General features: G+C 46.1%; 3 protein-coding genes across 3 annotated transcripts; all 3 read right to left on the bottom strand.

The window, feature by feature from the left end:
• Window positions 1-2,862: 2,862 nt before the first annotated feature.
• On the bottom strand, window positions 2,863-4,665 carry BDV27DRAFT_142642 (putative lysophospholipase; the record flags this gene model as incomplete). Its single annotated transcript, XM_032069978.1, has 3 exons — window positions 2,863-3,186; window positions 3,259-3,623; window positions 3,684-4,665. The coding sequence occupies 3 exons, from the start codon at window positions 4,663-4,665 to the stop codon at window positions 2,863-2,865; spliced, it is 1,671 nt and encodes a 556-aa protein (XP_031930704.1).
• A 1,299-nt stretch (window positions 4,666-5,964) lies between these two features.
• On the bottom strand, window positions 5,965-7,665 carry BDV27DRAFT_154771 (putative choline transport protein Ctr; the record flags this gene model as incomplete). Its single annotated transcript, XM_032072006.1, has 3 exons — window positions 5,965-6,101; window positions 6,162-7,099; window positions 7,172-7,665. The coding sequence occupies 3 exons, from the start codon at window positions 7,663-7,665 to the stop codon at window positions 5,965-5,967; spliced, it is 1,569 nt and encodes a 522-aa protein (XP_031930703.1).
• Window positions 7,666-10,266: 2,601 nt separating this feature from the next.
• Window positions 10,267-10,985, bottom strand: BDV27DRAFT_123604 (uncharacterized protein). Its single transcript, XM_032065907.1, has one exon. The coding sequence runs from the start codon at window positions 10,557-10,559 to the stop codon at window positions 10,389-10,391; it is 171 nt and encodes a 56-aa protein (XP_031930702.1). The 5' UTR covers window positions 10,560-10,985; the 3' UTR covers window positions 10,267-10,388.
• Window positions 10,986-13,254: the final 2,269 nt, after the last annotated feature.

The following is a 13,254-nucleotide window of genomic DNA, read 5'->3' as shown; positions in this document are numbered from 1 at the left end:
GAACTGATTTGATTTACACGGTTATTATTATTATCACGAGGGGCCGGCCGTTTAGGTTAGTCGTCGGACAAGATGGGGCACAATTTAGTATCACTTTTCCCAATGTCCTTCCTCAGTGGGGTTCGGCCTGCTCTGGTGAACTTGAACTTGGTCACCAAATTTTGTTTGTCGATTGAGCGCAAATCTAATGCCGCAATCGATTTCTTGAATGGTGCAATAAGAGTTTTTCTCGCTCTTGTTTTTTTTTTTTTTTTTTGTTTGACGCTGATAGTGGATCGCTGAGTTGGAGACAAAGGTTGATAGATAGAGGCTGATTGTCGTTGCTTGAGATGCCGCAACTCACAGGGGGTTAATATGGTGCCTTTTTTTTTCTCTTTTTTCCTTTTTCCTTTTCTTGGTTCCAATTAATTGTTGGCTCACAAGGTATTTTTCTTAGTTAATGGCCCGGACCAGATGGATAAGGGCTTCGGAATGCTCTCCTTCCACTGGCAATGCTCCCGGTGGACTCCCCCGCCAGTGACTAAAATAATTATAATTATTAGGGGATTCACAATCAAAAAGAGAAAAAGAAGAATCGTAAAGGATCTGATTCAGTTGCGCGGGTCTGATTAACAAAAAAGAAAATTCAGAACGACAGGCAGGGAAGGTGGATCGATCCAAGGAACGGTTCCGAGATTCGCGCCCACAATAAGTACTGAGTAGTATACCCTTCACGAGAGGATAGGAACGCAGGCTTTCGCAAAAGAGAAGACTTAAACGATGGTGCAATTGATCATGAGCCTAGGGAGGAGGCTACCTTCTCTTATTATTCTCGATCTCGAGGGGGAAACGAGACCGATATATGTAAAGGTATAAGTAGGCAAGGGCAGGCATGTCATATGGACGAATGGAGGCATCCCAATGGACGAGCAGTCCTGTGAGGTCCCCAACTAGTAAACTACTAGCTGACTGGTCTGGATTAGGATCGTCTGGGGTTGTTGGTAAGAAAATAATAGGGGAGTAAGACTAGTACTAAGAGAAAAATAAAATAAAATAAAAAAATAAAATAATAAATATGGAAAAGACTCCAGTCCGATTTGGAGTCCGAGGAGGAGAATCATCCACTGTGGTTCATATCGAGTAATGGGAAACAGTCATGGAAACAACGGCTTTGCCCACACAAGGTTGAATGCGGTTATTCTATCCAGTTGATTTTTTTTTTTAATTTTTCGTTTTATTTTTTTATTCTATCACATATCATTGCTTTTGATTTTAATTTATAATTATTATAATTTTTCTTATTTACTTTACTTTTCTGCGGTTCGTATGTATAAGCCTCCTTCCTATCTGATCGTATATCTTGAACACCCGTGACCCTTACTTTGATAGGAACCGGTGGCATTTCCAAGGAACTTTGGGTTAGAACCTCCCAAGGTCTCGACCGGGTTTTTGATCACCGGACAGTTAAGACTGCACAGACGAAGTCGCCAGAAACATCCATAGCTCCATAACTCCGCCCGTCGCGCAGCCATTGACCGTCTTTCCTTTACGTAACTCGGGATGCAGTCTGGATTGGATCGGATTCTTTAACACGTCGCCGGGTCGATCTAGTGATCACGGCCTTTGATATACGGTGTTTACATTCGGTAGTTGCTTGCTTGATCCTGGGTTGACTGATGCATTAATATCTGTTCTTAATTTTCTGGATCGATTGATATCTACTCGAAGTGCATATTGTACGTATGTATTTGAGAGTTGTATTCTATGCACAACTCAATCGACAAATGTTGCTCAACCGTAACTCGCACTAAAAACCCGCCCGCAATGCATTTCCCCTGCTCGTTTTAGGGCGGGGAAAAAAGCAACTCGGTAGGAGTCCCCGGGTATATGCTCGATCCAGTATCGAACGAGTCAGTGAGTACTTTAGAGAATAGTATCTACTGTTTCGAAAATCACCACCACGTACCCGGTTCTATTTCCCGGCAAATATCCTTCGATTGAAATATGTCCTTATTCCCTGTCTATCCAAGTAAACTACGGAATCAAAGGAACAACTGAAATACACCGGATCTATACAAGATATTCGCAGTGGAGCCCCTGCTGAAACATAGTATTGGTCCTCTCTCGTCGTCCATCACGCCCACGTTCCTTTAACGGTGCCAGACTCGGCCACCGCTCCCGACTCGGTCTGTGCCGTCCTTTGTTGGCATCACCTCTGCCAAGAAGTTACTACGCCCACCGTCGTACCTTCTGGGTCTTCTCTCAACCGAAGGAGGGTTGAAGCTTTGCCCAGTAATTTTCCGGGAGGATACGGGCACATGACCACTTTGGTTTGTCTGTGAAGAAGTAGTTACAGTTGATATGGTTGGATCGATAAGAACCCCCAAAGTATATACTACATAGTACATAGTACAACATGCTCGGCTTCTGCTCCGTAGTAGTATGACCTGCCTTGTAGGGTAACGTCTCATGGCTTTCGAATCGAATCGGAGAGTACCGTTCCCTCCCCGCATTTTATTGCCCTGGATCAACCTGGTGCGTGCTTTTGCTTGCAGGTCGGCCTTTGCGCTCAGGCTCTTTCTTTTTCCGCGGGTGTGACACTAAAGGATCACCTCACCTGATCTCGTTGGCATTTTGTTAAACAACAGGCGTTATATACACAGTATGATATGATTCGGGTTGGCGCGCGGGCTTCTTTATTGGAACGATTTCTTATCTCAGACTAGTGCTTATTTCTACTCTATCGTGATTTTCTCCTTGGGATCTGGACAAAATTATTTCCTCGGGCATCAATCACGCTTGTGCCTTTTTTTTTTTTTTTTTCCCATCGAGCTGAATCGAGCATGTCGTCTCGTGATCAGTCGCGCCCACATCCTTGATTAATTACGGTGCCGATCCGGCCATCACTCGCTCCGCCAGTCGCTCTTCTCCTGCTTCTTCCATTTCGCGGTCACTGACCTCCCGCGGTCCAATCCCCGCCAATCCCCAGACTCCCGGTCTGCGTCGCGCGAGTAACTGTGCCGCGGTCCGTTCATCCGAGTGCAAATGTGCGCCCGACTTGCGAAGCAACATAACATGCTCCGATAAGCCTGCGTTGGCCGCCAGGAACAGTGGTGTGCGGTTGTTGCGATTTCGAATGTGGACGGAGCCACCCTGCATCAGCAGGAAACGCAGGATGGAGAGTGATGGCGATGTCGCGGCCAGATGCTGAAGTGCTTTGTTAACGGACAGGTAAAGAAGAAAGAGAGGGGGGGTGTGGATGAAGGAAGGGTATCGTACGATGGGAGTATTGCCCGAGTAATCGGCATCGTTCAAAAGGTAGTGATTTTCCAGCTTCAGAATCTCTTCGACATGTGCGAGATCTCCCTGGGCAATGGCATAGCCCAAAATGGTAAGGGCCTGGACACGCTCAGTGAGGGCGCCGTCTGGGTGACGGAATACGGGTTGCGAAACCTCCGTCAATTCTCCTCGGAGTGATTTCGACATGTCCCGTGCCACGGACTCAGGGGTTGCGTCTGGGAGACCAAGGAGGTACGCCAGTTTTGTCAGGGCCGCTTCTGTGGTCAAGTCGAGACCTGCCACAACACCAGCTCGAGACAAGCTCATACCGGTGGCATACACAGGGCTAACGCTGCCGGTCAAACCTGCTCAGAGTCAGAGTTGAACAGTCCATCGCATGAGATTGAAGGTCTTGTGAATCTTACACTGGGTGACGTTAACAATCACAATTCCTCGCTTAATGGCATCCGCAAGCACTTTGATCAAAGCGTTATCTTGACCGTGCGGTGCGTTACCAGCTCCAAAGGTCTCTAACACTAAACCACGGAGTCCTTCTAGTCTCAACACTGCGTCAATCATTTCTGGCTTGATACCAGGGAATATACGAAGACAGGCGACATGGGTAGTATCTAGATGTGTTTGAATGCTGAAATGCTCGATGCCCTTTGGCCGATTCACCAACTCCCAGTTGACGTTAGTGCGCATGGAAGTGGTCACAGCCAACGGTGTGCAATTTGGAGAATCAAATGCAGCGAAGTCACTTGCCGCCACCTTGCTCGACCGGTTACCACGGAATAGTCGATTGTTGAAGTACAGGCACACTTCGGGGATCATGAAGTGGCCGGCCACAACCAGGGATCCAAGAAGGTTATCTGTCGCATCGTTCTGAAGCTCCAACATCGGAGCCTGGGATCCCGTGAGGACTACGGTTTTTCCCAGGTTTTGCAGCATGAAGCTGAGTGCGGAGCTCGTGTACGCCAAACTATCTGTACCGTGAAGGATGACAAATGCGTCAAAAAGTGTGTAGTTCCTCTCGACGGTCCGCGCAATTTCTGCCCAGCCTTTGGCATCAATAGAACTGCTGTCCAGCAGCTCCTCGAATTCAAACACCGTATATCGTACTCGGCGGCCGTACGCAGTCTGTGGTGTCCGTAGACTCTGATGGCCCTTGATCTGGCCGGTGTTATCGACAACAACATCCATCATGGTCGAAGGTGAGCCATCATTGAAAGTAGGCACCCGAGCCAGGCATTGCTCTTGGAACCCTCGCGCTGGTATAAACCCTGATGGTGACGGTCGCATACATATGGTACCTCCAGTCATAATGATAAGGACCCTCGCTTCAGGGAGCTGAGGTTCTAATTGTTGTTCGATCATCTCAGGGATAATATCGTCCATGGTTGCCATGATGAGAACGAGGGAACCTTAAGCTCGCTGGTCCCTTGACCACCCTACAACGATGCACAAAATAACACACACGTCGACAACTGGCTAGAGTAGCGAAACAACAGTGATAAAATCGTGGCCCCTTCTTTGCTCTTTAGTATTGTTAAAGCTGTGCGATGCGCCCCAGTGGACTCTGATAGTAAGCCGAATCAGCAAACCGATAAGCCTCTGGACGTGGGGCAATGGCCTTGTGAATTGAAGCGGGTGCTTTATAAGATCCTAATAAGAGGCTGCGGAGAGACAATATCTATCGTCTTCGCAGCCGCTTCTACCCCAACGCATCGAGAGTTCAATTTGGAGAAGTAAGACTCCGATCAACGGCTACTCAGTATTCTATTACGTACAGCCGCACACGATTCGGCGAGCGGCTTCAAATCCTGAAAACGTTTTGGGTGGGAAAATTTCGGGCGCACTCAGGACCGCATTTAACTGGTGGATCACGGACGGAGACCCGTCAACTTAAACACGCACAAGACCCCACAGTAAGAGGAGTCTTTTTTTTTTTTTTTTTTTTTTCGTATCCCTCTGAGACAAGGAGTAGCGAGCGCAACCTGGACTGAGAGCCTGGATCAACGCAGCCATTGACGCAATTTATTAGTATTGAAGTGCCAAATATCACCCACAAATGGCACACTTTGTGCATTAAGGTTGCTTCAACAAAGACACCATTAATATAGTCTGTTATACCGATATCAAGAAAAAGGCATGGAAGACGTCCCTATTGATATCATGCAATTAGCTGCCATGGTCAATTTGCCCGAGAATAACTCCACCCAATTCTATCGTATGACATATCAGTGATGTTGTTGAACAACTTTGTACAATATAGAGAACGATACTCAAGAAGTTCAATTGATCCAGCCAGTAAACTCAACCCGGCCAGAAGCGGCATAGCCTACAGTCACATGGCAGTCATATCTTACTACTTTCCTTTCACCTGCAAACTTCATCTTCCTCCACAAGATTCCAGATCTCTATAACAGAGAAGTTACTTTATTGAACTTTTCGAATTTTTTTTTTATTTTCGTTTTTTTAAAGGCCATCAGCTCTTATGGCTGTAGGGTATCGCCGTTTATGTACAACTTCCGACACACAGAGTTTCTCTGTTCTCGAGCGATGACCCTCTCACTGTCTGGCATTGTCAAAACGCCCTCGCTTCGCCGTGAACAAATCATGAAAACGCTTCCAAATCACAAAAAAAGATATATGTGCAAAATAGAGGGGTGAAGAAGCGAAGTGCGGGATACTCAATATCCATCTTTACTCAGAGTCCTCAGATACGCCATGGCCTTCCATGGCGCTGACACTGCCCTTATATACGCGTCTACCGCGAATGAACCAATCGCAAAGAACAATGAAAATCACCACACCATATACGGCCGAGACATAGTTCATGTCTGTGAGGAAAGTCAGCGGAAAATGTCCAATCAAGTTTGTTAGGGGTAAAAAGGACTCACTGCCTGTGTTTACCGGCATAGTTGATGGGAAGGAGTACATAACAAGACAGAAGATGGTCCATAGCACGGTGACAATGTTGGCGAAGGCACCCCACTTTCCAAGCCAGAAGGGGCCGTGCTTGATGTTGTCACGGCCACGATACCAGAGGCACAGGATGGGACAGGAGTACGAGATGTACAGCAGGGTGATACAGGCCGTCACCATACTGTTGAAAGCGGTAGAAGAGCCGAGATAGAGCAGTCCGAGAACACCAACGATGAAGCTACTGGCGTTGTGGGCGTTCAGGGGCACATCGAGAGTGTGGTTGACCTGAGAGAGCCACTTGTGTCCAGGGATACCACGGTCACGAGCAAAAGCCCAGCAGAGGCGAGACTGCCAAGTGTGGCACGCAATCAGACATCCCATCCCGGTAACGAGCAGCAATGTCTCCAACACAATGGCGCCGGGCACATTGTCAAGAGCTTGGTAGTAAAGCTCTAGGATAGGAACACCAGTGGCTGTATTCAGGAGCTTGTTCAGGTCATTCAGACTGAAGAACATGGAAATACAGTAGAACCAAGAGGTGACGAAACCAATGCCAACCGTGGCCATAATAGCAATGGGGATGTTTTTCTCAGGCTGCGGCACCTCCTCCGCAAGATGGGTCGCAGAGTCCAAACAGGCAAATATCCAGTTTGGATTGATCAACCCAACAATGAAAGCCATACCGTCCGACTTCCATCCAGTGGAATTGACGAAATGACCGAACACATATGCTCCACTGGCATGAGTCTTGGCACAGGCGGGCACCGTAACCAAAATCACGAAGAAGGATAGTAAAGAGATGTAAAGGGTGACCTTTGCAACTGCAGGCAGCGTTTTACCCCAGCAGTTGAAGAGATAGCAAAAGAAATTAATGAGCTGATAAGCCACCACAGTATGCCATGGCTCCGGGACACTGTTATCTCTCAGTCAGCACCACACACAAAAGGATACATCTAAAAGGAAGGTTAGGGCTTCCAGGGCATACAATTCGGGATGGCCAAGTTGCCACATTCCTACTCCAGCGGACCCAAGACTGAGCGCGACACTAGCACAGGCGAAGATAGCACCAGCATACCCAAACCAGCCGGTGAAATAGGATGCGAATCGTGCGTATTTCTTAGGCGCAAGTTCGTTAGCCCAGAAATATTGGCCACCGGCATTGGGCATGGAACTGGCTAATTCGGAAAGCGAGGCCCCCACACAGGTCGAAATGAAGCCGATCCAGATCAACCCATAAACGATAAGGACCGTGCCTCCAGAACTGATACCAGTGATCAAGGATGCAGAGATACCGAACCAGGAATTGGACATACAAAACGCAATACCAACAAGTGAAAGTATTGAGAAATTGCGCTGCAAATCCTGTGTGTATCCCATCTCGGCCAGCCTGAGTGCGTCAGAATCATCAGCTCCCGACGCATTCTCACTCTTGGATGCCGGATTCACATTCGGCTTCTTTTCTATGTCGAAGTCGGCCATTGTAGCGGATAATTGCAATGGGTGTCAGTATACGAAGATGGTGCAAAGGGCAACACAGTGTTCGAAATAGGGATACCGAGCCGGCTGCCGTGTTGCAATATTATCGCGTGGGAGTACGTAGATCGGATGGTCTAATTGAGTCGATTATAACCACGGTTGCATAAGGGCTTATAGATTCGTTCCGGGTTTGGTTCGAATGGTAACGGGGCTGCTGTTGGACAGATTGGCTGCTGTTGGGGGTTCGATGTCAGGTCCTGGTGATGTTACTGCTGGCCAGGTCGACTGCTGTTGGCACACTTCCTGCGGGTCCAAAGTCGCGAATGGGTCGTCGAGTTTGTCGTCGGATTCGAGAAACTGCTGGGTGATTGTCGCACACGGAGAGATGACTGGACCTATCGATACGGCGATACAAGATACGGAACAGCCGAAGCGATCAGTATTACAGAATTCAATCTGTTTGTTTTCGTTGCTTGTTTTCTCGAGCTATCAACAAAGCGGAAAGGCGTAAGACATAGACTGAAGTCTTGGTGTCGGGTACAGCCTAACGCAAGAAGCAAATACCTCAAGCTGCAGATGCAGGAGAAGGTTTTTGCAGAAGGTAGGGGGGAGGGGAGAATATGAAAGGAGGAATTGATGTGAATGTTGGAGAAAGATTGGTCTCATGGGAGGGGCGAAAGTGAGTATTTAAGATATTGTCACGCTGCGCTTCATTTTTCTTTTCCTTTTCTTTTATTAATGTCAACCCTATGCCTCGATGTAGCCTTCCTTGTCGACTCCACTTTTGATTTGATTAGTTGATCCCCCAAAGGTCCGAGAGGTTCCCCATCTTTTACCTCTTGGCTCATTCTCTCACGGAAGAACTAACTATAGCGGACACCGTGATAGGCACAAAGTTAATTTCGAATTCCGATTTGCCTCCACCTACCAGTATATCGTCATAGGTTATGCACTAGGCACATAATTAACCTAGTGTCGTTTTGGTCCTGAGTCCCTGGTGGCGATGGGTTCAATGAATTGAGGCACTATTCGGCTGTGGTGAAGGCTAGTCAAAAGCCTTGGTTGCATAGTCAACTTTGGTGCAGTGGTTGGTTGATCCTTGCTACACACGGTGTTTTTGCTCCACTTCGGCCCTAGAGGTTCCGCTGAAAATTTTTGATTCTCTAGCCATGTGCGTTTTACTTTTACTTTGAAATTTTACTCATCTTTCTCGTTCCCTCCAACGTCATACATTATGGATACTGTGCGCGTCAGGAGTTAGTTTTCTGCAGTCTAGTTCCAACCGGCTCGGAACTTCAGAGTTCATCGGCCCGTGTCCGACGGTTTCTAGAAAGCCAATCCTGCAGCAGAGATTCTTGCGAGAGCGAACGGCCTAATCAATAATTGGTATGCACCGTATATCCTATACGATAATCAACTCTATTATAGTTTCCGGGTGATACTAGCCAAGGTTATTGTCACTGACACCTCAGGATTTCTTAGGGAAAGTCCTCCGCTCAACCTGTTGACGTTCCGAACTTTCTCCAGTCGCTAGCTAGCCTTTGGTTTTAGTAACATCCACGACTGGTACTAGTGGAGTTCATTCTTATGTGAGGTTTTGATTCGAGCCAAGATGAGAAACACTCCACTAAAAGATAACCTCACCGATCCGCGTGTGAAGCTCGAGGCATTTTTATTGATTTTTATTCTCGGTCGAATGGTCTGTATGCCCAACAACTCAACCGCCTTTTTAATACGGTATAAAAATGATGTATGCATCTTTACAACAGAGTACAGCATTCTCAAAATGAGCACAACCATGTCCTACCTATCAGAGCCAATGGGATGCCCGGTCTTTATCGCATACATACCATGAAGCTATCCCACTCGATTGTAAGGGGCGCCCCTAGTTAATTACGGAATCTTCCCGCGCCTAAACAGAAGCTTGGCTCTACTCAGCCTTCCGCCGCCAACATGCTCACAGGCAGCAACCTTTACCCTTTAGAGAACCCGGATATCTTAGAGTTCCCGGTGGCTTTCTTTTTTTTTTCCATATCAAATGGCGATCATCGCTGCACATCGTCGCGACAAGCTAATAACATCTATTCTTTAAGGTAATCTCGACGGCTGAAACCGATGATAAGCTGGTGGTATACGAGACCGTAACTTCAGTGCTACACTAGCGTGACTCCATGATAACATACTTAGATAACAATTGCCTTGTTTCCTATTCTTTTCATATGCTTCTCAAGTGGGTACGGTAGCAAGTAGCCTAAGAGAGTACGTAACGGAATCTAACCGACAGCTTCAGATCCGGAGGTAACATTCGGCATGGCAGCCACAAAAGCTTGGAATCCGCTTCCCAATCGGGAATAGCGCTGTCAGTGGCCCAGAACAGTTGAGCGCCCGATTCCGAATGGTCTACGGAGTAAAATATTATTCATTAATTTGTTTCCATAGGAGAGACAGCAATAGAAATGGATGGCACCTCACCATTAAACCACAGTGACCGGGTCCAGAGCACGTAAACTACTGGCACCGCCTGAGTGCTTTATCACGCGATCACTAGAATCACAGAAATCCAAGGAACGGAATGATTGAGAGGAGATAATCATTCAATCATCTCCGCACAGTAAGGTTGGAGATAGACATTTCCCGAATCATATTCATCATGTCGTAAATCTTCAGCGAACGCCTTCTCCATCCATTGCCCGTAAGAAGGAATAGAACCCTATCTACTACACTCCTCATCGACAAGAACCCAGCTGACCAGACCGGCAAATCCAACGCAACAGTACCAAAGTGGTAAAGGTCCTACCCCTACCCCGGAAAATCCCAGCCATTAACCTTGTTTCAAAATGAAACCTTCCCATCGGTATCCCCAAAGTGTAAGCAAAAGGATAACGACCTAACGGCATAGTCAATCAATCATCAATCACTCCAAGCCATCCACAGCAACCAATGACGGAGAAAAGCTTATCAAAAACACGGTAGCATCAAATGAGGCAGCCGACGTATTGTATGTCGAGTGTGCGCCAATGGTGTAGAGTTCGGTGGCTGAAAATGAGGGGATTGATGGTTATCATGGGCTCTCGGGTATACATAGTATGTAGTTGATCGTTGATTTTAGTCCGTAAACTCAAGTGGTTACCCGAAAAGAGTAAAGATGTCCGTCCTGCGTGGGGATAGGCTACAGGATTGTAGATACTGCTCGAGATAGCATATGTTTCCCCCGCTTGGTATGAACGAGGGCTTTGATAATTATCTTTGTTGAATGAATCTTGATATAGACGATCCTCGAGGCAACGTCTTGGAGAGAGTGGGTGGTAGTAAGCCCAGGTTGTGTTTGAGTTTTGGATTGCGGTATGAAGATCGTTGCGTTTAGAGCTTGTGTGACGATACGCCCCTCTCAGAATATGGGGTAGCAAATCGCGTGGGCATATTAGGTAAGATGAGTCTAAATTTATAACTATGGATAATACTACGAGAGGAATGCATCGGGATAGCTGTATCACAATTCTAGGCATCATGAGCGAGACTATTTGAGATATATTTCCACGTCATGGGGGTTTTATGGTCTTCATGTTCTGACGAGTCTTTCTCCCAGGCAGCCACGGCTAAAATAGTACTTACCCTCGGGGTACAGGGAATATACCAAATCACAACGATAGATAGATAGGACGGTGAAAAAGGCCAAAAAAAGGAACTTAAAAAGAAAGAGACGTCAGCGACAGGATTCGAATCCTGTCGCTGACGGTTTGTCTTGTTTTTTGCCCCAGTAATCTTTACTGGCCGACAGCTAACCGGTTAGTTGACTCGTTTCCTCTGTATGTGCTTCCCTATGCTTTAGGATCGACTAACCCATGCCGTACTGCTGTTCACATGAAGCCTTTCTCCACTTCAATCCTCATTTGAGTAGTACTGTGTATTCTGATTCTGGGTCAGGGCCTACTCAGTAAAAAGCCATGTGGGTAGTCAGAGCTACTTTTTTGCCCCACCCTGACCCAGCCGCAACCGTAGATAGTGGAATACAGGGACTGATAGAAATATTTAGGGTGTCTATCTCCAACTGTATAGAGGATTAATAGGTGTTAAATACTTATCTTCTCCTTTTTATTAATCTGTTCCTTGGACTATGATTTAAGTGATTATATAGTGATCTTGATTGAATCTCTGGTTCTGTGATAAATTATTTCTATTATCCTTATAGTGGGAGGTAACAGGATAATGGATAAATACTCTTCTTGGATCATAATACTTCTTAACCATCTCGAAATTGAGAAAACATGGCAGGACTCAAAGAGAACACGCTGTTCCCTTTACAGTGAAACTATTGTATACATCTGGTCTTATTTAATGTTTCCTTCTCACTATCTGGGCGAAAGATAACACTCTTAGTGAGAACCGCGATGCGCGATATTGAGACAATGATGGCTTACCCCTTCTCACATCTTTGAAGGATGAAAGTATTCTGAACTCACCATAAGTCTCCCTTTTCCCCTCCCTCTTTCTCTCTCCCTCTACGGTTGCTGTGGTCTTCCACTTCCTCGTCATACATGAATCTAGTGCATTCTCGGTCGCAGCTCTCCCTTTATCAAAGATGACAAATGTGTCATATTTTCACTCCTGTATAAGCTCGTTGTATCTATGTGGTGCTTGGCTCAGCTGCCCAATGCTCATTTGACGGATGTTATTCAAATCTGTGTTGGCGTAGCACAGACGATGGCGCATTAACTGTCCATATTGACACATTTGCAAAGTCCAGAGTCTCTCTATGAAGCAATGATCATTACTTCATTATGGATCCATCATCGATTGTATGCCTACTGTGAGCAATAGTTAATTGGAGATCCTGAGTCACTACGAAGAAATAACACTAGAGGGTCACCCTTAAATGTCAACGATGGAACAACTATGGAGGGATTCGTAGGGCATAGCAGATCCGCTTAAAGCAAGACGCAAGAGATAAATCATCTCATACAAAGTATCATAGAGCTCTGCGGGGAACTTCTATTGAATGGAAGTTTGACACCATTTGTGTGACATGAGGTCAAAAGCGTCAACATAAACTCATCTTTGAAATAGAATATAAACCGAGTATATAATTCAACATCTGCAGGTCAAACATAGCTCATCCATATATGCAATGACTGAAGGCTTGTGTATCTTCCGATTCAAGCTACAGTAACTAGATTTCTTCTTTTGTTCGACACATGGTTTCCGATTTCGAGCACCTAAAGCAGAATCTATTCTAGGTCATATTGAACGGAGAGCGGTATACTCCACTGTGGGAGGTATATGATATCACAAGGATAAACCAACTCCTAATGGTATTTTGGTTAAGTGGGGTATGTTAGCACATATAAGTCTACAGAGTAAGTTACACTCTCTACTTATCAGAGTAGTATATAAGACTAAATTGTGTTCGCATGTGATGCGCTTTGGATTTTGAAAGATAGTATATGACATTATATATTTATGTATATATCAAGCAGAAATAGATCACAGGGGATAACTTGCTAATTCGATTGAGACAACCGAATCACCGTAGCCTGTTCATGTTCTGTTGGGTCTGATTATTAATCTGGGTACAGCTGTTTTTCCTCTGTAGTG

Source organism: Aspergillus caelatus (assembly GCF_009193585.1).
Source record: "Aspergillus caelatus strain CBS 763.97 unplaced genomic scaffold BDV27scaffold_33, whole genome shotgun sequence".
Classification (NCBI taxonomy): domain Eukaryota; kingdom Fungi; phylum Ascomycota; class Eurotiomycetes; order Eurotiales; family Aspergillaceae; genus Aspergillus; species Aspergillus caelatus.
Note: the sequence above shows the minus strand (reverse complement) of the source record. Positions and strands in the feature narration are given on the sequence as shown.